Source organism: Notechis scutatus, unplaced genomic scaffold (assembly GCF_049901735.1).
Source record: "Notechis scutatus isolate UNSWTSFEM ecotype Mainland unplaced genomic scaffold, rNotScu1.2 NSCUSCF30, whole genome shotgun sequence".
NCBI classification, from domain to species: Eukaryota; Metazoa; Chordata; class Lepidosauria; order Squamata; family Elapidae; genus Notechis; species Notechis scutatus.
In genome coordinates, this window is record NW_028263153.1 from 264,751 (window position 1) to 286,774 (window position 22,024).

At 40.4% G+C, this 22,024-nt stretch overlaps 2 protein-coding genes across 2 annotated transcripts; both read left to right on the forward strand.

The window, feature by feature from the left end:
- The first annotated feature begins 2,431 nt into the window (after positions 1 to 2,431).
- Positions 2,432 to 10,290, forward strand: LOC113428840 (extracellular calcium-sensing receptor-like). Its single transcript, XM_087948877.1, has 5 exons — positions 2,432 to 2,646; positions 3,649 to 3,940; positions 4,140 to 4,952; positions 8,944 to 9,171; positions 10,138 to 10,290. The coding sequence occupies exons 1-5, from the start codon at positions 2,432 to 2,434 to the stop codon at positions 10,288 to 10,290; spliced, it is 1,701 nt and encodes a 566-aa protein (XP_087805003.1).
- Positions 10,291 to 11,876: 1,586 nt separating this feature from the next.
- Positions 11,877 to 13,358, forward strand: LOC148128520 (vomeronasal type-2 receptor 26-like). The gene is made up of 2 exons (XM_087948878.1): positions 11,877 to 11,979; positions 12,463 to 13,358. Exons 1-2 carry the CDS (start codon positions 11,898 to 11,900, stop codon positions 13,356 to 13,358), a joined length of 978 nt encoding a protein of 325 aa, XP_087805004.1. The 5' UTR covers positions 11,877 to 11,897.
- The last annotated feature ends 8,666 nt before the right edge of the window (positions 13,359 to 22,024 follow it).

The following is a 22,024-nucleotide window of genomic DNA, read 5'->3' on the forward strand; positions in this document are numbered from 1 at the left end:
GAAAGTCAGCTGGTTGACCATTGTTAATCTCGCTCAGCTCAATCCACCTCACAGGGTTGTTGTTTTGGGGAAGATAGGTGGAAAGAGGACCATTTGTCATGATCACTGCTTTGATTTGTTCCTAAAATAATAAAGACAGGATATAAACTAAATAAATAAAATATCTCCATTATCTGCTTGGAGCCTGTCTTCCTGCCAGTGTGTGAAAAACTGTTCCCCAGCATTTGTGAAGGGGGTACAGAAGGGGAAACCTCTACCCGACTCTGTAGCTTCTTCCCCAAACCCCAAAAACTTTAACCTTAGACTGTCTACTATTGACCTCACCCCTTTCCTAAGAGGTCTGTAGGGGGCGTGCATAAGCGCACCAACGTGCCTACCGTCCCTGTCCTATTGTTTCTCTTATTCTTTTATTTTTCTTATATGTACCCATTTCATGTATTCACAACTATGTATACATTTATACTTATTATCTTGTAAACAATTGGCAAATCAAATAAATAAATAAAATAAATAAATATCTTCCTCATGCAGAAGGAACCATCTTCACCATGGATGACTCCAAACAGGAGATTCTTCTGGAAATATAATATACCTTGACACTTTCAACAAACAGATTGTTTTGATAGGCATAGCATGGCCTTTCCTTGATCCACTATTGTCAATCTGGGCATTTAACGATCGAAAGACCACATCTGACTGTTTGATTGTCCTGTTCATCCCACAGTGGCAGTGGCAATCGTGGTAGCAGAGAGTGGTGGGGGGCATAAGCCTCAATAACAGTTTCAGTTTCCCATGTGGTCCTATGGAAAAATAAATTGCCTACCTCTACACTAATGCATGTATAAAAGGCTGATGTTGTTTGGCTTACAACCTACATCCTCCTCATGTCTCTCTTGCTTTTCTTCTTGACTTCATTCCTATTCATTGGACCACCATGGAAAGTCATCTGCCTTCTTCAACAAGCAGCATTCGGCAACATCTTCTCAGTTGTTATTCGTACTGCTTTGATTAAAACAGTTAAGGTATATTAGCCTTGTTGGTCAAAAAAACAACAAAACCAGGGAATAAAGTATAGAGATGGTTAGGGAAGAGCCTACTCAATTCTGACATTCTTTCTTGTTCTTATGCCCAACTTGTCCTCTACAACATCTGGTTAGGGATGTCTCCCCATTCCCTGAGTTGGACATGTACTGACTATCTGGAGATGTCATGCTAGAACATAATGAAGGCTCTATTCACATGTTCTATGTTGCCCTTAGCTATGTGGGTGTCAGATCCATGTATCTGTCATTTCTTCAGTGGAAGAAGAAAAGCGGGGGGGGAGGCTGATAAAGAAATCCTTTCTTGATGTAACCTGAATATATTTAATCCTATATCAAATTTGTATAACCCACACATGATACGATGGAGGGAGAAAAGCCAGATGGCCAGAACTATCACCTCTGAGAGGCACAACCAGGAGATGAGAAGATCATAAAAATTCCACAGTGAGATTGTACTTTGGGAATCTCTTGAATAGTTCATTCTAAAAAGGGGGTGGGGTGGGGAAAATAGGTATGCCCTGGGAAACTGTGAAAAGATCGTTCCTTACAAGAGGGGTGGGGAGGAATTAACATACTGGCTCTTGTTTCACTAAATACACATCGAGATAAGGGGAGGGGTTCTAAACTCTCTTATGTATCCCTGTATGCCTGAGAGACCTCAGACGCTGCTTTGAACTCCTACAGGAATTGTCTCATCTCAACAAAGAATTCCTTTGTGATACATTTGGATACGTTTTCAGAAGTTCATTCTAGTTGAGTGAATGGAAAAAGTTCTGTAGCCTGACATAGGGCTTCCTGGCTGTCTTCTACTTCATGGTAGCTTTCCGAGCCAGAAGTCTACCTAAAACCTATCAGTAAATTCCTCTAAAAAGCCTAGCAAAATCTGTCTTCTATATGCCACTATTCATGGCCTTTTCAAAAATTGATCCTGATTTTTTAAAAGAAACATTGAAAGATTTGTAGCTAAATTCCCCAGGGTCCCTCACTGATCCTTCTTCAAAGTTTGGAACCATATCTGCAAATTCTGCCTTTGGGCATCTGCTCTTGATTCAATCAATGTTCAATCAGATGAAGAGTCTCTTCTCTGCAGTTATTCAAATCATAGTAATTTACTTCCTGCCTTTATGTCGACTCCCTTGAGATGTTTCTGAAAACATTCAGAAAACATGTCAGAAACTGTTTTGATGTCAAGATCTAACTCAAAACATATTGGCTGGCTGGCTCTAGAAACAAAACAAAACAAAATATTTGGGGGTAGTTTTAGGACAAGCGGGTACTGGGTTTTGGTCCTGTGGCTGGACCAGAAGCTTCTATCCTTCGAAGATATTTTGGGTTCTCTTCATCTAATTTTTCACACCACTGAGAAGGTTCAACCAGAAGCACAAGTCATGTTGCTGGGGCTTCTACTTGTGCTGCTTATCTGGCCACAGCGAGTCTGTGGGATGTTCACAGCCAAATGCCTCCTGACTTTGAAACAGGGTGAAGTAGACCCACAGATTCGCTACAAGCCAGGAGATTATTTCATTAGTGGCATCATCTCTGCAATGAAAGTTAGGATTCAATTATTTACATTTGATCAAAGTCCTTCAACAAAAGTATCTGCGTAAGTCACTCTTCCTGCAATGCATTAGAGTCATTCCATTTCCAATGAATGCTCTAAGTTCCATCTCTCTGATCAAACAAGGAGCTCTTCCCTTCATCTGCTAATTTTCCTAACTTACTGATTCTGTCTTGGAGTCCCTATTGCACATCTAGAATAAACAAATTCTAATAATAAATTTAAACTTAGCTGGGTAAATCAGCCACCATTATTAAGACAGAGGAAACAATCCAGCAGAGATAAGATAAAACATTTCAAGACTGAAATAGAAGTAAAGTTAAGGTAACCAACTAGGAGACAGCCTTTCAAAATTTGAATAAGCCAAAATTTTCTATTTTTTTATTTTGTTTTTTGTCATGTATTATATAACAGATATAAGAATAAACATGATTATTAATGCAAGAAATGTTTACAAATACAAAGGGTACATTAGGACAGGGACAATATGCATGCCCCTTACAGACCTTTTATGAATGGTTTGAGGTCAACCGTAGAAAGTCTAAGATTAAAATTTGGGGGGTTTGGGGAAGAAACCACAGAGTCGGGTAGAGTATTCTACGCATTGACTACTCTGTTGCTGAAGATGTATTTCCTTCAATCAAGTGTGATGTGGTTTACATTGACTTTGTATCTATTGTGTGCTCTTGTATTGTTGTGGTTAAAGCTGAAGTAGTAATTGATGGGTAGGATATTGCAATAGATAATTTTATGTGCTACACTTAGGTCAGATCGAAGGCAGCATAGTTCTAAGTTGTCTAAGCCTAAAATTTCAAGTCTGGTGGAATAAGATATTCTGTTACAAGCAGAAGAATGGAGGACTCTTCTCATGAAATATCTCTGGACTCTCTCGATTGTATTAATGTCCAATATGCGGGTTCCAGAAAGATTTCTATGGTAATATTTGGGCATATTGCAGACTGTTTGGAAAAATAACTGTAATCGAGTTGGTTAAAATAATTGTGGAAAAAATAAACCTTATATTTGTTGGTATGTTTGTACCTGCAGAAAAACAACCAGATTTCATTGGAAATATGCACCTTTCCTTTTTGCCATCAAGGACGTCAATCAGAATAGCCATCTCTTGCCTAACATTACCCTGGGTTACAATATCTATGAAAACTTCTTCAAGGCAGAAATGACTTCAGAGGCTTTGCTGGACCTGCTTTCAGATGGAGAGGCCAATGTCCCCAACTACAGTTGTGGGAGGCAGAGAAACACAGTGGCTGTTGTGGAAGAGGCTGAGATGGGCATCTCCATCCAGATCTCAACCATGTTGGGCACCTATAAGACTCCACAGGTATGTCCCTTTCATAGGAGACTTGTTTTCAATCATGCAAATTTGAAACAGTGGTCCTATGCTGCAGATAAATAGCAGAGTTTGATAATGGAAATGAGAGCAAATGCATTTTGTGTCAGCCAAAAATGGGGCTTGTTACTTGGAAGCTTGACATTTTGTTTGTTAAATAAAAAATTCCATCATCTACCATTCCTTTCAGATCAGTTACAGTTTTACTTCTAAGATCCAGAAAGATAAAACTCAGTTTCCTTTCTTCAACCCAATGCTCCCGGCTGAAGGAGTCCAATATTCAGGAATGGTGAAGCTGCTCCTCCATTTCAGGTGGAACTTGGTTGGTCTGATTGCTCCAGAAACTTACCAGGGGGAGAGGTTCATGAGGACAATGTCTTATTTGATGTTAAGGAATGGCATTTGTGCCATTGAATACCCACCATTTCTAGCAACTCCATATTACAAGGCTTTCAAATCAAAACTCCATTCCATGTGGAAAAAAATCAATGTCTTTGTTTATGGTTCAGAGACTAATTCATTCCAGATAGGAATCAAATATATACAACTACTACTTCGATATGTTCAGGAACCTATTGTAAAAAAGATCTGGATTACCTCTGCTCACTGGGATATCAGTCCAGAATTATTGTATAGTATCTTTTCCTTTAAATACATTGGTGCCATTTTTTCATTTCTGATACATAAAAGGAAACAGGCAAGCTATGAGGTGTTTGACTTCCTTTATCTATCCCTACATGATTTTGTAGAGAAAAGCTTTATATGTTCTTCCACTAAGCATGCTATTTCAGTGAAAGTCTGGAGACGATGCAGACAGCGAGAAGAACTGATGGCTCTGAGGAAAGAGGTAATTGATCAGACCAAGGCTCTGGACAGCTACATCCTTGACAGCACCATCTGGGCTGTAGCAAGGGCCTTAAATTCAGCTTACATATCCACATCCAAAAGATCAGTGAGGAACAGGGTTATGATTCTGGAAGCACCAAGGCTGAAGGCTTGGCAGGTATTTCTTTTTGATTGGACATTTCTTTTTGATTAGAGTTCATTTTGTAAATGGATGCATTAATAACTTATTTATGCACCCACAACACATGCACAACATATCTGTAATGATCCTTCCAGTGCTTAAGAGTTTTGGCATGACTTTAGTAGAGACCTCTTCTCTGCTATCAGTACTAGTGACTGGTTGACCTAGCAGAGGGTTAAAGTCATACTAACAAGAAGTTAACTTGAGTTTAGTCTGTGACAGATAAGTAATACTGTTAGGAAAAATAGAGATGTCTAGAGAGGCTCTATAGCTTTGGATTATTAGGGATATTTTCTGTTCTAAGAGGGGTCAATTTATTTTCCAAAATACTAGAAAGTAAGGCAAGAAACAATGGATGAAAACTAATCAAGGGTAGAAGCAACTTAGAACTAAGGAGAAACTCCTTACAGTGGGAACAATCAACCAGTGGAACAACTTGCTTTTCAATTTCAACAACTTGAAATTGTGGGTGCTCCACACCAGTGGGATTCTACCTGTTCCACTACCAGTTCTGTGATTGCACGAACACCAAATGCCCGTGTGCCTAATGCACACGCACAGCTTTTCACACACCAGCTGAGACCTGCAGGGCCAATCAGCTGAGAGGATAAAGAAGAGAAAAGTGCAAGGGTGGGTGGGAGGGTCAATCCTGCGCTTTTCTCTTCTTTCTCCTCTCAGCTGATCCTTGGAGGCTATTTTTTTACTACCGTTTCAGCTGAACCAGTCCAAACCAGTAGCATACTGCCACTGGTGCTCCATCACTGGCAGCTTTTAAAAAGAGACTGGACAGCCACATGTCTGAAATGGTACAGGGGCTCCTGCTTGAGGTTGGACTAGAACACGAGTTCCAAAGTGAGCGGTACCGCCCCTGGGGGGCGGTGGGATGGCTTAGGGGGGTGCTAAGAAGCAAGGGGGCCAGCAGGGGGATGCTAAGAGGCGGCAGAGGGGTGTTCGAGGTGCCGGCTCTGCAGGCTCACCCCATTGAGCCCCTTGCACTGGTCCGGTGCAACAGTCAATGGCATCCGTGGATGACCTAGGGGGAGGCAGAGGAAGGAGGGCTTTGACCACATGCCCAATATCCAGAATCCTGCTCAGCCAAGCCCGCTGCTCTTTGTAGTAGCCGTGCCTGACAGCAAGTTCACAGTCTGTCCCTCCCACCAGGGATCAGCCTCCCAAGATGCCCTCCTCCCGGGGCACTCACGTCATAGAGGGTGGGGCTGTTCCCTCCTTCCTGGAGCCAGTAGAGGGCAGGGTTGAGGAAGCCCAGGGCAGGCAGCGGTGGCACATCGGGAAAGTAGAGCTTCCCAATGTGTTGTTGCCACCGCCGCAAGGTGCCACCCTGCCTCAAATTCATATGATAATTCCTTCCATAAGAGTCAATTATAACTTATCATTGTCATTGTATTATATTTACTATTATATTATATTTCTATTATAATATATTTCATTTCCCTATTTTCCTAACCATTGATATAATAAATCCCATATTTTATAATATTCTTTTTCTTCTTGCTCTCTAATTGCCAATATCAATCTACTCATCTCTGCCAAAATAATTCCATTATTTTCTTTATCACCCTCTTCTATCGGAATTTTTTTTTCATTTTTCCAGTTTTGAGCAAATACAATTCTAGCTGCTGTTAAAACATTAATAATCAAATATATCAATTTTTACTGTATCCTTCAGGTAAGACACCCAATAAAAAAATTCTGGTTTCATGTCTACATGCTGTTTTGTCATTTTTTTCCAATGATGTAAGAATTTTAGTCCAATATCTTTTATCACCCCATCTTCTATCGCCCACCACATATAGTAATATGATCCAGGTATCTGATGACATTTCCAATATTGTAGAGTTGTAATTGCAGGAATGTTCCTATCTTGGATGGCAAACCTCAGATAAAGAATGTTGACAAGCAAATACAACTCAGGCAAACAAAGTCACTAATCTAAAGGAGGATTAGAGAGAGGAAGTAAACATATGTTAGACTTTAACTAGAGATAATTAATTGTGTTAATTACTATTATGCTAAACAGTAACGAAAGTTAAGCAGTAACCAAAGTTAACCAATGATGGGGGATAATTAAAAATGTGTATAAATGCAAGACTAGATTCCAATAAAGTTCATCATGATTCAGTTGATCATGATCAAACACCTCGACTGCCTCATCATTACAACACAATATTTCACCGATTTGTCCTTGAACATCTTTGCTATTCTTGCTGGGGGTAGATGCCACCTGTAAAACATCTTATACTAATTCTCTTTATATGCTGTCGACATTGTTAATTTATAGTTTTGAGTCCATAATTTCTGCCATTTTTCTAAATATATCCCATATCCAAAAATTTTCACCCAAGCAATCATTGTTTCTTTAACTTGTTCTTCTTCTAGTTTCACTCCAAGTAAAGAACCACATAATTTTTTAATCATCTCATCAGTACCTGCTAGAATTTCATCTAATTCAGTAAGTTCATTATAAAACCCTTTTGTCTTGCTATCTTTATCAAATCTAGAATGTATTTGCACATATGAACACCAGTCCATCTTTATCTCTTGCCCATCTAGTTCTTGCTTTGTTTTGGGTTCACCCTTTTCATTTAGTATTTCACTATATCTAACTATGTGTTCCATTTTGAAAACAATTGGATATGCAAATGCCTTTATAGTTGACAACAAGACTGGTATTTTCATATAATGTTATTTCCTTATTTTCTCCCATATTGACAATAATGCATCTCGAATATAGTGTCTCCTAAAATACCCATATGTTTTACTTTCCTTATATTATAAAATTGCATGCCATCCCAATAGCAAATCATGACTTTCCAATGTTAACAATCTAGTATTCCTCAAAACAATCCATTCTTTCACCCACATCAATGTTACCTCCTGGTAATATAATTCCCAATTGGGTAATCCAAAATCTCCTCTTATTCTAGTATCCTGTAACAATTTTAATTTAATTCTTGCCTTCCCTCCCTGCCATATATATTTCAATATTGTTTTATTTAAGTCCTCAAAGTATTCTTTCCCTAGTTGAATTGGAATTGTCTGAAACAAATATAATATCCTTGGTAATATATTCATTTTAATTGTAGATATTCTCCCTATTAGAGATAGTTGTAAATTTTCCTATTTTTTCAAGTCTGTTGCAATCTGTTGTTTTAGTTTATAATAATTTTCTCAAGTGTTCCACATCTTGCTGTTAGTTGTTTTCCTAAATATTTTACTTCATTTGTGATCTAGATATTCAATCTCTCTGTCAGTTCTTTCCTTTGTTTTTCTATGATATTCTAAACTAAAATCTTAGTTTTATCTTTATTTTCAATCCTGCCACCTGCCCAAATTCTTCAATCTTTACTATCAATTTAGGCACTGTTTTCAGTGGTTCCTCCAATATAAAGACCAGATCATGTGCAAACGCTTGTAATTTGTATTCCTCTTTTTTTATTTTCATGCCTTTTATTTCACTATTATCTCTGATATTTCTATTTAACACCTCTAGAGTCAATACAAACAACAGTGGCGACAGCAGACATCTTTGTCTAGTTCCTTTTTAATGTTAATAGACTCTGTCAAGTCTCCATTTATCATTATTTTAGCAGATTGCTTATGATATATTGCCTCAATAGCTTTAATAAATCTTTCTCCAAAGCCTATCAGTTCCATTTGTAATATCATAAACTGCCAATTTACATTATCAAAGGCTTTTTGTGTATCAAGAAATACCAAGGCCATTTGCTTCACTTGATGTGTTTCATAATATTCCAATGTATTCAAAATTATTCTCATATTATCTTTAATTTGCCTCTTAGGCAGAAATCCATTTTGTCAGCATGTATAAAGTAAAAAAGAACCTGGGTTTTGAACAGAGAACTGTTCAGATTCCTTCCATCATAAAGCAAGGAATCTTTTCAAAGAACATTTCCTTTCTAAACTCTTCTTTTCCTTTCCTTTCCAGCTTCACTCCTTCCTTCAAAGTTCTCAATTTCATAATAATTCCATAGAAGGTGTATATTTGGATGAGGAAGGAGATCTGACAGCTGACTTGGACATTGTGAACTGGGTCCTTTTCCCCAACAAGTCTTTCAAGAGAGTGAAAACTGGGACTGCAGAAAAACAGGCATCCCAAGATTTTAGAATTATCATTGACCAGATGGGAATCACAGAAGTGGAAAGGCTGAGCAAGGTGAGGTTAATATTTAGCATTTCAATTGAAGATGGCAAAAAGATGGGGTTTTGCTTTCAACTCTTTTAATTAAAGTAAGGTTCTACATTTAGGCAAGAAAAACAAAATCCACAGGCACAGTATATGTGGTAACTTGCTCAATAGTAGTAACTGTGAGAGGGATCTTGGAATCTTAGTGGACAATCATTTAAATATGCATCAGCAGTGTGCAGCAGCTGCCAAAAAGCCAACATAGTTCTAGGCTGCATAAACAGAGAGAGAGAATCAAATTCATGTTAAGTGTTAATACCACTTTATAATGCCTTGGTAATGCCACACTTGGAATACTGCATTCAGTTTTGGTTGCCACATGGTAAAAAAGATGTTGAGGCTCTAGAAAGAGTGCAGAGAAGAGCAACAAAGATGATTTGAGGACTGGAGGCTAAAACACATAAAGAATGGTTGCAGGAACTGGGCATGGCTAGTCTAATAAAAAGGACTAGGGGAGACATGGTAGCTGTCTTCCAATATTTCAGGGGCTGCCCCAAAAAAGAGGGAGTCAAGCTATTCTCCAAAGCATCTGAGGGCAGGACAAGAAGCCATGGGTGGAAACTAATCAAGGAGAGAAGCAACTTAGAACTGAGGAGAAATTTCCTGACAGAACAATTAATCAGTGGAATAACTTGCCTCCAGAAGTTGTGAATGCTCCAACACTGGGAGTTTTTAAAAAGATGTTGGATAACCATTTCTCTGAAGTGCTGCAGGGTTTCCTGCCTAAGCAGGGATTGGACTAGAAGACCTCCAAAGTCCCTTCCAACTCTCTTATTCTGTTCTGTTCTATTCTACTCTACTCTATTGTACTCTGCACTACTCTATGCTACTCTACTCTACTCTATCCTATACTCATTTTCATATCAGCTTATCAGGCTTTCAAGTGGACATCAGTTTTGGCTCTGAGTATTTCCGTAGCAGATCATGCCACTATAGAATGGAGTGCACCCACCCATTGTCAATGAAGCAGTGTGCCTAGTGACAGGATTCCTCATACCCACACCAATTGAGAAAATGTATTCTCTTGTTCCCTTTGATCCACCTAGCATTAGGAGAGAAGTAGCAGCAGATGCTGAGAAAAACAAATAAGAGAATGATGCTTGGTACCCTCTGAATGGAAACATGTCCAAAACTCATCAGCTTAGAACTAGGAAAAGTCTTATGAGAAGAACAAATATTATTGAAGGCATGCAAGAGTAGAACTGAATTAGAAGATGGAAGAGAGGATTTATGGAACAAGGCATAATCCCAGAAGAGAACATGGCCGGGGGAATCTGATCTCCCCTATATTACTCATAGGTCATTGAGTAAGTTTAGGGTGTGAGTGTCTAAGTGTAAGGCCAATATGCTCAAGTGGGGTATGCTCAGGGATGGGCTTCAAAAATATGAGAAACTGGTTCTCTACCTGGTTGCTAGGTGGGCATGGCCAGGGTGAGCATGGCCTAATCGGCCTCCTACACCATGGTGGCAGGGGGGATTTTTGCCCTCCCCGGGCTCCAGAAGCCCTCTGGAGGCCAGAAATGGGCCCATTTCCAGCCTTCCAGAGCCTCCAGGAGGCCCATTTTTTTTGCCATCCCTGAACCTCCACTTGGGCCCTGTACTTACCTGGCATCCAAAACCTGCAATGTGGGGACTGCATGGAGGGGCAGGGCTAGTGGGGTCAGCCAGGGGTGGAATTCACCATTCCCCGAACTGGCCATTAAAAATGGTAAAATTAGCTACCGATTCACCTGAACTAGGGTAAACTAGTAGAAGTCCCCCCCTGGGTTTGCTAGAAGATAACATGCTGTGTGAATATCGAGAGATGCAGAGTATGATCTATTTGTAGCCTTGTCCATTATTACTAGTAGAATACACGGAAAGTCACCACATTATAAAAAAGATGTTAAGACTCTGGAAAAAGTACAGAGAAGAGCAACCAGGATGATTAGGGGACTGGAGACTAAAACATATGAGGAATGGTTACAGGAACAGGGCATGGCTAGTCTAGTGAAGAGAAGGACCAGGGGAGACAGGATAGCAGTCTTCCAATATTTGAGGGGCTGCCACAGAAAAGAGGGGGTCAAGCTATTTCTAAGCTTTTCTAAAGCACCCGAAAGCCAGACAAGGAATAATGGCTGGAAACTAAACAAGGAGAGATTTAACCTGGAAATAAGGAGAAACTTTCTTACAGTGAGAACAATCAACCAATGGAACAGGATTTGCCCTTGGAAGTAGTGGGAGAGCCATCACTTGAGACTTACAAAAAGAGATTGGACTGCTATTTGTCAGAAATGGTATAGGGTCTCCCGCTTGGGTGGAAGGGGTTGGACTAAATGACCTACAGGGTTCCTTCCAACTCTGATTATTTGTTAAATCTGTTAAATTTGTTAAAGTGATTTGTTTCTGGGCAACAATAAAGCCAATATGGTGGCCTCATTCCACCAGTTTAAGGTTTGATCTTGGTATGAAATAAAAGAAAAATCTATTCAGGAGTCTTCAAAAAATATTGTCTTTAACTTTCATAGAAACTATTCATTGTAAAGGGAAGTAGGCTGAGCCAGTCATGCAAATAATGTGGTTTATTAGCCAAAGCAAAGTCAACATCTTCCTTCCCTTTCCATTTTTCTGAAAATGTTCATTTCCTTGATTTTCTTCTTCTCCCTCCTCAGCCCCTGCCTTCTTTCAGGTGTGTGGAAACCTGCCATCCGGGATTCATGAAGGTGGAACAGGAAGGGAAGCTCACCTGTTGCTATGTTTGTCATCATTGTGCAGAAGGAACCATCTCCACCATGGAAGGTGGTGACTCCACTTCATTTCAAGGGAGTTATAAATCATAATCTTGGAGGTTGTCTGAAGACCAGGACATCAAAATACAGGGAGTTAGAAGTTAGAATTTGAAATTAGAAGGCAGATGGCATTTTGTGTTCTTCATCTTCTTGATGGCATTTTGTGTTCTTCATCTTCCAGTGAATATGCTGTCTTGTTTTTTTATGTCCCTGGAGAAATTTTGATATTTCCCTTCCCTTAACTTCCCTTCCCTCCCCCCCTTCCCTCCTGAAGTCTTAGATGCCAATGATACAAAAGAGGTACCCTGAGAATTTTGCAGATTCTTATTTTCCTCTAGCACTCTCCCTCTGTGTAATACTACTTAAAATTTTAAGCCATTTTTGCATATTACCTTTTTCCAGACATATTCATCCAAACCATCATTAGTTTTACTCAACTATGCATCTGATGGAAGAACATGCATTATGGAAATGTTAATCTTGTTTTTTTCAGATGCTGAAAAATGTATGAAATGTCCAGAGGATCAACATCCAAACATCAACCAAGATGAATGTATACCAAAGATTGAAACTTACCTATCCTATCAAGAAAATTTGGGCATCATCCTAGCTTTTCTTGCCTTGTTCCTGTCTTTAGTAACAGGCTTTGTCTTGGGAATCTACATTAAATTCCAAGAAACTCCCATAGTCAAAGCCAACAATCGAGATCTCTCTTATATCCTCCTCATCTTCCTCCTGTTCTCCTTCTTAACTTCCTTCCTATTCATTGGCCAGCCAAGAAGAGTCACTTGCCTTCTCCAACAAACAGCCTTCAGCATCATCTTTTCAGCTGCCATTTCTACCATCTTGGCCAAAACATTCATGGTGGTGTTAGCCTTCTTGGCCACAAAACCAGGGAATAAATTTCAGAGATGGCTAGGGAAAAGCCTGTCCAATTCTGTCATCCTTTCTTGCTCTGGTGTCCAAATTGTCCTCTGCAGCATCTGGTTGGGGACTTCTCCCCCATTCCCTGACTCTGATATGCACTCACAGTCTGGAGCGATTATTCTGCAATGCAATGAAGGTAGTCTCATCATGTTTTACATTGCCCTAGGCTACATGGGCTTCCTGGCTATCATCTGCTTCACAGTGGCTTTCCTGGCCAGGAATCTGCCTGCAGCCTTCAATGAAGCCAAGCTGATCACCTTCAGCATGCTGGTCTTCTGCAGTGTCTGGGTGACTTTTGTCCCCACCTATCTGAGCACCAAAGGGAAATATATGGTGGCTGTGCAGGTCTTCTCCATCTTGGCCTCCAGTGCTAGCCTCTTGTTACTCATTTTCTTCCCCAAATGCTACATTATTTTCCTAAGACCAGACCTCAATACAAAAGAACATTTGATGTCAAAATGAAATATTAAGCAATATTTAGTAGGTGTTTTCCTTAAATTCCATTTTTTATTTCAAAATACTGTTTGATATTTTGATGCTTATAAAAAAGCACACACACTTATCCTGTTTTTATTCCTTTCTTTTTGGGGTCCTATTCAGGCTGGGATTCTACCGCTTTGGACCAGTTCTATAGAACCGATTGTTATGTTTTTGCACAGTTTGGAGAACCAGCAAATTGTGCCCCTGTCTGGCCCCTTCCCTCTCTGCACAACCCTCCCCTCCCCAGCCATCAGTCCTTATTGTGCATGCGCGACATTGCACGCATGCCCTGCATCGCTGACTGCGTTCTCCCTCACCAAGTCACTTTTTAAGGTATTTCTTTTCCTCCCTCCCTACTGTTCTGATGATCAGCTGGGCTGGGATCCCCCTCACTTTGCCCAGGAGGCCCAAACTTGGAGCAGAGTGGGATGCTGTGCACTCTCTCTGCACTCCATTTTTTGCCTTCCTGGGCCCCTGGGAAGCCTCTGGGAGCAAAAATGCCCCCAGGAGGCTTCCCTGAGGCCCATGAGGAAAAATAGTAGGGTGGGGTTCTGCAAAAAGAAAAAGAAGCCACGCCCACCCAGTCACATGGCCATGCCCACCTAGCCACACCCACAGAACCGTTTATTAAAAATTGAATCTCACCCCGGTCCTATTTGAGCATACAGAAAAGTGTGCATCATGGGTGATTTGTTTGAGTAAGTGAAGAATTTCATCAGAGGTACATTTGAAGTAGAGATCAAATTACCCTGAAGAGCAAATTGGTTTACAGGCTATGGTGAGACAGAGACATACCTAAAAGTATAATTGTATGTGATTTGAGGGTATAATGGTAATTTGCAATCTCCCTCAAAAACACTTTTGCCGTTCCTTCCTAGTAGAGAGCCACAAGCAAAAACCCCATTAACTTTCTCTTTTAATGCCTCCTATTCCCATCAAACACTCCATCCCATAAATACTAAATTAGTATTTAGCACAACTCAATGGAGAGCTGAGCAGCAATAGGGTTAGTTGCTGCCATCTCTTCCCCTGAACTGCACATAACATTCCCATCTCTATTGGAATAAAAACTTTTATTTGAGAGGTGTGTGTCAAAAATTTAATCAAAGTTAATACTTTCAGCCCAATTAGGCTGTTGAAGATAAACCATTCTGGTTAAAATTCTCTTCTTTCAACGTAATCTTTTGTCCAGAATGGTATAGGGCAGGAGTGTCAAACTGGTGGCCCACAGACTGGATGCATCATGTACAGGCTCAGCTCCATGAAGGGAAAAAAACATCATGAGACATTACACAATGGCATCATGACACGGCGAGTTTGACACCAGTGGTATAGGGTATCTTGCTTGAGCAGAGGCGGTGGACTAGAAGATCTCCAGGGTCTCTTCCAATTCTGTTACTGTGTTATTTTGTTATTCTGTTAAAACAACAACAACAACAACAAACAGGAAGGAAGGAAAACATATCCCATAATTCTAAGAATGGATTTTCTCCAGAGTCCTGGGGAACTTTCATAAGCTTAATTCAAAATGGAACATCTCCCATAAATCAAGAGAAGGAGGCAATTTGAGAATGCCAGACACCAAAAGAAAAATATTTCCCATTGCAAGTCTTTGTTCTAATGAAATAATACATTTTGGCTGACTTTTATATCTATATAAACTGGATTTAATTAATTCCACTCATCTAAGAATGGATTTTCTCCAGAGTCCTGGGGAACTTTCATAAGCTTAATTCAAAATGGAACCATGATTTTAATAATTAGGGAATGATGTAATGCTCACCTGCATTACATCATTAGCGGCTCCTGAATGCAATTCAAAGTGTTGTTCAACCTGTTGACCCAGGAATGTTTGTGTGAGGCTTGCTATCAACAATATTGTGAAGTACGTAGATGATACAACAGTGGTGGGGCTCATTTAGGATGACAGTGATGGTGCTTACAGGGAGGAGGTAAAGGGTTTAGTGGACTGATGTAATAAGAACAGGTTGGCTTTAAATGCTGGGAAAACAAAAGGGATCATCATCAATTTCACAAAAAAGGCTGGCAAGGACATATACCTCTATGTATTGATGATTGACTGTTACGTACAAGCTGGGTGTGAGGATTCCGGCAGTTACTCTAATTAAATCATGAGCCTCGAGCCACACTCCCAAAACTGCAAAGGATTTATTAGAAGTTAACATGCCAGCATTATCCTGGATGTAGCTGACTCTGAGATATGTAATTCATTGTCACCCTTGATCCAGCTTTCCCCCCCACCCCTCTGGGTGTGTCATCCAATGAAACACGTCCATAGCCAAGAGTCATCAATCATGCTCTCCAATTAGATTTTTTTGCGGCAGAAGCTTCAGCCATCTAATCAGTCTTTGAAGAAAATATGAATGAAATGTACTTTCGATCACTGCTGTCTGCTCTTTGAAACCCCCCTTCTTTCTGTTGACAACTATAAAACATTTGTACAAAATTTTTGTGAGTTGACATTGGGTTGACAAGATCAGAAATGAGGAGGTGATGACCCACCTGGAAAGCCAAAAGAAATCACCAAAACAATAAAACAAAAAGTTAAAATATTTCAGACATGTGTTGTGACACTCAGAAAAATACAGCATACTCCAGGGAAAGATTGAAGGTAAACAATATCCAGGGAGAAGAAGAATATCATGGCTTCAAAGTCTAAGAGACTGGTTTGGACAAAACTCAGCCGCACTCAGTTGTCATGCAGCTGTTGATAAAAATAGGATCACCAATGTCCAATGATGGATATGGCACAAGAAGATTAATGATTGAATTGTGGAGGTGGTTAGTAATATTACGTTTCTGGGAGTGCAGTTAATAAGTAGGTTAACTTGGCCACACAACAGTGAAATACTGGTGAAGCAGGCACAGGAGAGACTGCATTTCCTTCATTGTTTGGGAAGAGTACACATTCCTTCCCCTGCCCTTACCACTTTCTATAGAAGGATGATTGTGCCAACTCATAACACATTTCTATGCCCATTTTATAGTTGCCAACAGAAAGATGGGGGGAGGAGTTTGACAGAGCAATGCAGCAGTTTGGAATCGAAAGTGCATTCAATTCATATCTTACAGTGATTGTAACTAGGCGACTGGAGTTTCTGCCACACAAATCTCTAATTGGAGACTAATTGATGACTCTTGGCTATGGACCTGTTTCGTTGGAGAATATGAATTATGATACACCCAGAGGGGTGGGGGAAAATCAGGATCAAGGGTGACAGTGAATTATATTTCTCAGAATCGGCTACATACAGGTCATGCCAACATGTCACTCCTAATAAAGTATTCAAGGTTTTTGAAGTTTGGCTCAAGGCTCATGATTTAATTAGGGCGATCTCTGGAATCCTGCCAGTCAGCCGATTCTCCTAATTGATCAAAATTACTGGGGTACTTGGGTCCCGGCCTCTCAAATCACTCCCTGGCATCTGGGATGCATGGAGAGAAACTTAGAAACTCCCATCGTATTGTATTATTGTTTGATTCAGAAGTATTACTGCTTCAGACAGGACAACAGTACAGAAATTGGTGAGGATTAGGGATGAAGTTTACGTCCTTCTATCTAGGACCTGGCATATAAGTGCTGCTTGACTGGGGCCCATAGTGTTGTCAGGGATTTATGCATCCTCTCTATGTTCAATTTTCATTTTTGCTTTCTGGGAGAAGGTTTCATGATATCTGAAGCAGAACAACTAGATTTGGCTTTGTTCCATATAAAATCAACCTTGTTACCTCTCAAGGCACTTTTTTCCACTATGTATTCAAAGCAGACTGCGATTAATATACTGTAATGGTGTCATTTTTTATAACTTGGCATTTTTGGTGCATCTGCTGTTATTATATTATTATAGTTATACTTGGGATGGTAACATTGTACAGTGGGTGACATTTCTTCTTTCAAGAGTGGAGCATTAGATTTTCATTTTAATGTGTGCCATGGTGCATACAGGTAAATGATGATAAAAGTTATCTTATTTTATAACAACAGTCTCAATGTCTATCAAATAACATACAGCCTTTGCCTTTTTCTAAAAGTTATTGCAATACTTGGGATAAGGTGCTGTTTCAGTGTGGTTAGTTCTGTTTTAATTTCTAATAAGTTCCTGACAAAGTTCCAAGCAAGATTCCCATCAGAATATGCGCTATCAGGGTTCTCACCATTGCCCCAATAAAATCTGGAGTCTCAAGCCATTTAGCAAGAAGAGCACAGTCATTTATTGGGAATGCCATATTGGTGCGACCTAGGTCCATGATGGCGAACCTATGGTATGCGTGCCATAGGTGGCACATGGAGCCATTTGTGTGGGCACGCAAACCCCAGCCAAACCTACCTGCACTGTGCATGCATGTGCGTCCCAGCTGATTTTCAGCCTGTTTGAGTCTGTTTTCGGCCTCCCTGAGGTTCGAGGGAAGCCTCTGCAGCCTTTGGAGGCCGAAAAACAGCCTTCCAGAAATACCAGAAGCACCAAAATCGGAAGTGCTGAAACTGGAAGTGACAAAATGAGCCCATTTTTCAGCCTCCAAAGGCTGCAGAGGCTTCCCTCAAGCCTCAGGGAGGCCAAAAAAGGCCTCAAATGGCCCAAAAAACCAGCTGGGAGGCATGCGGATGTGCAGTGCAGGTAAAGGGGCATGGGGGTGTTGCGTGCACATGCACAGGGGGATGGGGCGCATTGCCTTCTGGGTGCTGGCATATGAGTGCATGCGTGCACGCAATTTTTGGCACGGGAGCCCAAAAAGGTCAGTCACCACTGACCTAGGTGAAGCCAGCTTTGACATCCACCCAGTTCATGCTCTACCTCTGACCCTGGTTTTCCTCTCCCCTCCCAAGGTGTCATCAGTCACATTCCCCAACGAAGCAGCTTTGCGGGTCAAAGAAGTCACTACCCATTGGCCGATGTGGTTTCTGTGGAATTGGCCTTGACTGGAGTTCACTGTTTTGTCCGAGGCGTGCATTCCTCAACCAGTTGCGAGGCACGGCTTCCCATCCTCATCTGTATGGCAACTCAGGAGTGGATCAGGAAGCTTCATGAGTTGACAGCAACTCATTGTGGAAAGCTAATTTATTGTAATTGGGCAGGGAGGCAATGAAAAATCTGTTCTTTATCCAAGGGAGGATAAGTAAATTATGTAATAATGACACAAGTATGGTCTCCTTTTGCCTGATTAAACATTAGCAATCATATCAGATAAAGTTAACTTTTAAGGATTCATTTCCACTGTAAAGCCCATAGTTTCATTTGTTGGGTTTCGACTAGGACAAAGGACCTGAGACCTCTCCAGGGAAACCAGTAGAGATGAGCTCAGATTTTCAAAGGATTGGTTTACACTAGAATTTATCCTTCACTGGTGATTATAATTCAAAACTCAAAAGGAGGGAAAGAAAATTCAATGAAACACAAAATGAGCGTTTACTTCCATGCTATTTTGTCTAATATTTAAAATAAACTAGCTACAAAAGTAGAGCATAAAATTAGGAGCCCTCCTTAATTTTCATCATTAGTTGCTCCTTTGTGTTGAGGTCAAGTCTCAGCATAATAATGTAGCATTTGGGGATAAAGATGCAGCCCAGCAAACCTAAGCTGGAAGCCAGGATGGAGAAAACCTGCACAGCCACCATATACTTCCCTTTGGTGCTCAGGTATGTGGAGACAAAGGAGACCCAAATACTGCAGAAGACCAGCATGCACTTGGCTTCATTGATGGTCCCTGGCAGCTTTCTGGACAAGAAGGCCACCAAGAAACAAATGGCAGCCAGAAAGCCCATGTAGCCAAAGGCGATGTAGAACATGGTGACTGAACCTTCGTTGCATTGCAGAAGGATCTGTCCTGGTTGAGAATGCAGGTCAGAATCTGGGAATGGGGGAGAGATGCCAAGCCACATGAAGCTGATGCCCATCTGATCACCAGAGCTGGAAAATACAATAAAGTTGGCCAGACTCTTCCCGAGCCACTTCCTCATTCTGCTCCCTGGCTTTTTAGCCAAGAAAGCCACCACCACCATAACAGTCTTGGCCAGCAAGGAAGACACAGCAACAGAAAAAACGATGCTGAAAGTGGCTTGTCGAAGAAAACAGCTCATTTTGTTGGGCTGACCGATGAATAGAAGGGAGGTCAAGAAGGAAAGGAGGAGGGAAACCAGGAGAATGTAGGTGAGGTCCCAGTTGTTGGCTTTGACAATGGGTGTTTCTCGGTATTTAATGAAGATTCCCAGAACAAAGGCAGTGGTTAGGAACAAAGCCAGGGCAAAAGAAGCCAGGAGGAGTCCCAACATTTCTGTGTAAGACAAGAAGCTTATAGTTTTGAGAACACACCGATCTCACTTTTTATTTGAATGTTGGTCATCTGGACACCAGCTGCAATGGGCTGCATCTGAAAAACACTGGTTAGCAGCTCTGGGATCATGACAAATGCAATTCAAATATATTACTATTACAATACATAACAACATTTTTGAAAGTAATGGAGTGAGAGAAGATATTGGAGGAGGAGGAGAACATATTACAAAATACTTTCCTATTATAATTGGTGGAGGCCTAGGTTGTATCATAAAAAAATAAATACACAAAGGATCTGTGAACAATGAGTAATAGTAACAAACTGTTATGGAACATACAGTTGCAAAAGACCTAAACAGTGATAGTATAGTGCACTATTGTCTTTAGAATCCTACCAGATGGATCAGGTGGAAAAAGTCTAGAAATCTGGGTTTAAATAATGCTTTTGGGATGTACTTAATTAATTAACAATTAATTCACTTAATTTTTCTAGCAGGTGGAAGAAAGGTCCTAAAGGTATAGTTTGAAGTTCTATTAATTTGAATAAGTCACATCTAATGCAAGTTAAAAAAATATTTGTCAGTTGCCCACCATGGAGACTCACATCATGATGCTCACCTGCTCAAGAAATAGTTCAATATTTCTACCCAGAGATATTCATAGGAGCCAGCATTAATTAGGAATGACAACCTTTTTAAAGTCTGAAAACTAAGGAGCTCATAAACTCTCACAAGACTTGCCTTCTTGTGGAGCTGTGGTGGCGTAGTGGTTATAATGCAGTATTGCAGTCTGACTCTGCCTACTGCCAGGAGTTTGATTCTGACTGGTTCAAGGTTGACTCAGATTTCCCCCTTTCCAAGGTCAGTAAAATGAGGAGCCAGATTGTTGGGGACAATATGCTGACTCTGTAAACTGCTTAGTGCTGTAAAGCACCATGAAGCGGTATATAAGTCTAAATGCTGTTTGCTATTGCTTTCTTCCTGAAACCAGTCAATAATATAATGGTTTAAGAAATTTCCATAACTTTAATTTGTCAGCTTTGAAATTCAGCTGCCACATTTTTTTAGAGAGTTAGAGGAGTTGAAAAGTTCAAGGTTACTCTGTGTGTCGTATTAAGAATTTCCAGTTGCAGTTAATTGGTTCTCGTGATTTATGAAGTGTAGAAGTGGGAGGAAAGAAGGGAGGAGAGAAAGTGGGTTCTGTGTAACACACAAAAAACTTTCACTTGCGAAATTGCTTTTGACATGCCAGATCTGTTCCTAGTAAATCAATTGGAGCAATAACATCTCGGAGTGATTGATATCAAGGATACTTTCTGGATGCTTGACATAATTATTCATTTTAAGGGCCACATCAGCATGCATCATTGGTTGATTGAACTCAATCCTTGAATTGTTTGTGGACCGCTTCAAGAAATTGGATGTTTACTGCTTTATGTCACTATGAAAAAAATTACTAGCATGAAAGAAAATACCTGCAACAAATGTTTGCCAGAAAAGCAAAAGTGCATTTTGATTGCATCCTGAATTCCTTTCCTTTCTGGAGCCACCCACCTTCTTGCACAGAAAATGTTCCTTCCACACATAGAGAACAGTCGTAGCAGCAAACTGGTGCTCCCTCTCTCATGAGTTTGACATGTCCTGGGGAACAACTTTGTGTACATCTGGACGATGGCACTGTCTATGCAGAAAAATAAAGATCAGTAAAATAACATATGAATTAGAGGGATTTGTTTCAATGAACAACCAGTAAATATTGCAAATACAGCCAAGGAGAAGTGGCATAGCAGTTGCTGATGGGGAACTGCCATCTTCTTTCCTTTCTAACTGTTGGAAAGATCATCTGACATGGACCATTATGAACAAAGGATTCTACACATGAGTGGGAAATGAAAGGCAATTCTCTTTATCAATCTCTAATGTAACATCCAAAACATTTTCTTGGTTTTATTCTGCATCCTAAACAAAAGTGGTTCCATTGCAAAAGGTGTTTCTCTTTAGGGCATGAGTGGGAATCCTACATCTGATACTATTGTATCCTTGGCTTGGGCAGGGAACTTCCAATGCTTGCCTTTCTTTGTGGCTGCTAAGGTCCCTACATTTCTCTCTGATGGATGAACATTATATCAAGTAAATGACTTCTTCCAATCACTCTCTTTCCCTTGTCCTTGCCCCAGCTCCTGACAACCTACCAGTTTGAAAGTATGCAAATGTGACTAAGCAAATAGGTACTGCTTTGGTGGGAAGGTAACAGTGCTCTGTGACATCATTTTGGCCACATGACTGAAGAAATGTCTTCGGACAATGTTGGTTCAATGGCCAACAAAGAGAGATGGCATCACCTCCTCTAGAGGGC

Excerpts from the sequence above, each read along its gene's own strand:
- LOC113428840 (XM_087948877.1), top strand. The coding sequence starts at position 2,432 with ATGTTGCTGGGGCTTCTACTTGTGCTGCTTATCTGGCCACAGCGAGTC. Across the intron at positions 3,941-4,139 it reads GCACCTATAAGACTCCACAG|ATCAGTTACAGTTTTACTTC; the intron begins GTATGTCCCTTT and ends CATTCCTTTCAG. Across the intron at positions 9,172-10,137 it reads AAGTGGAAAGGCTGAGCAAG|AATGGAGTGCACCCACCCAT; the intron begins GTGAGGTTAATA and ends ATGCCACTATAG.
- LOC148128520 (XM_087948878.1), top strand. The coding sequence starts at position 11,898 with ATGAAGGTGGAACAGGAAGGGAAGCTCACCTGTTGCTATGTTTGTCAT. Across the intron at positions 11,980-12,462 it reads AACCATCTCCACCATGGAAG|ATGCTGAAAAATGTATGAAA; the intron begins GTGGTGACTCCA and ends TGTTTTTTTCAG.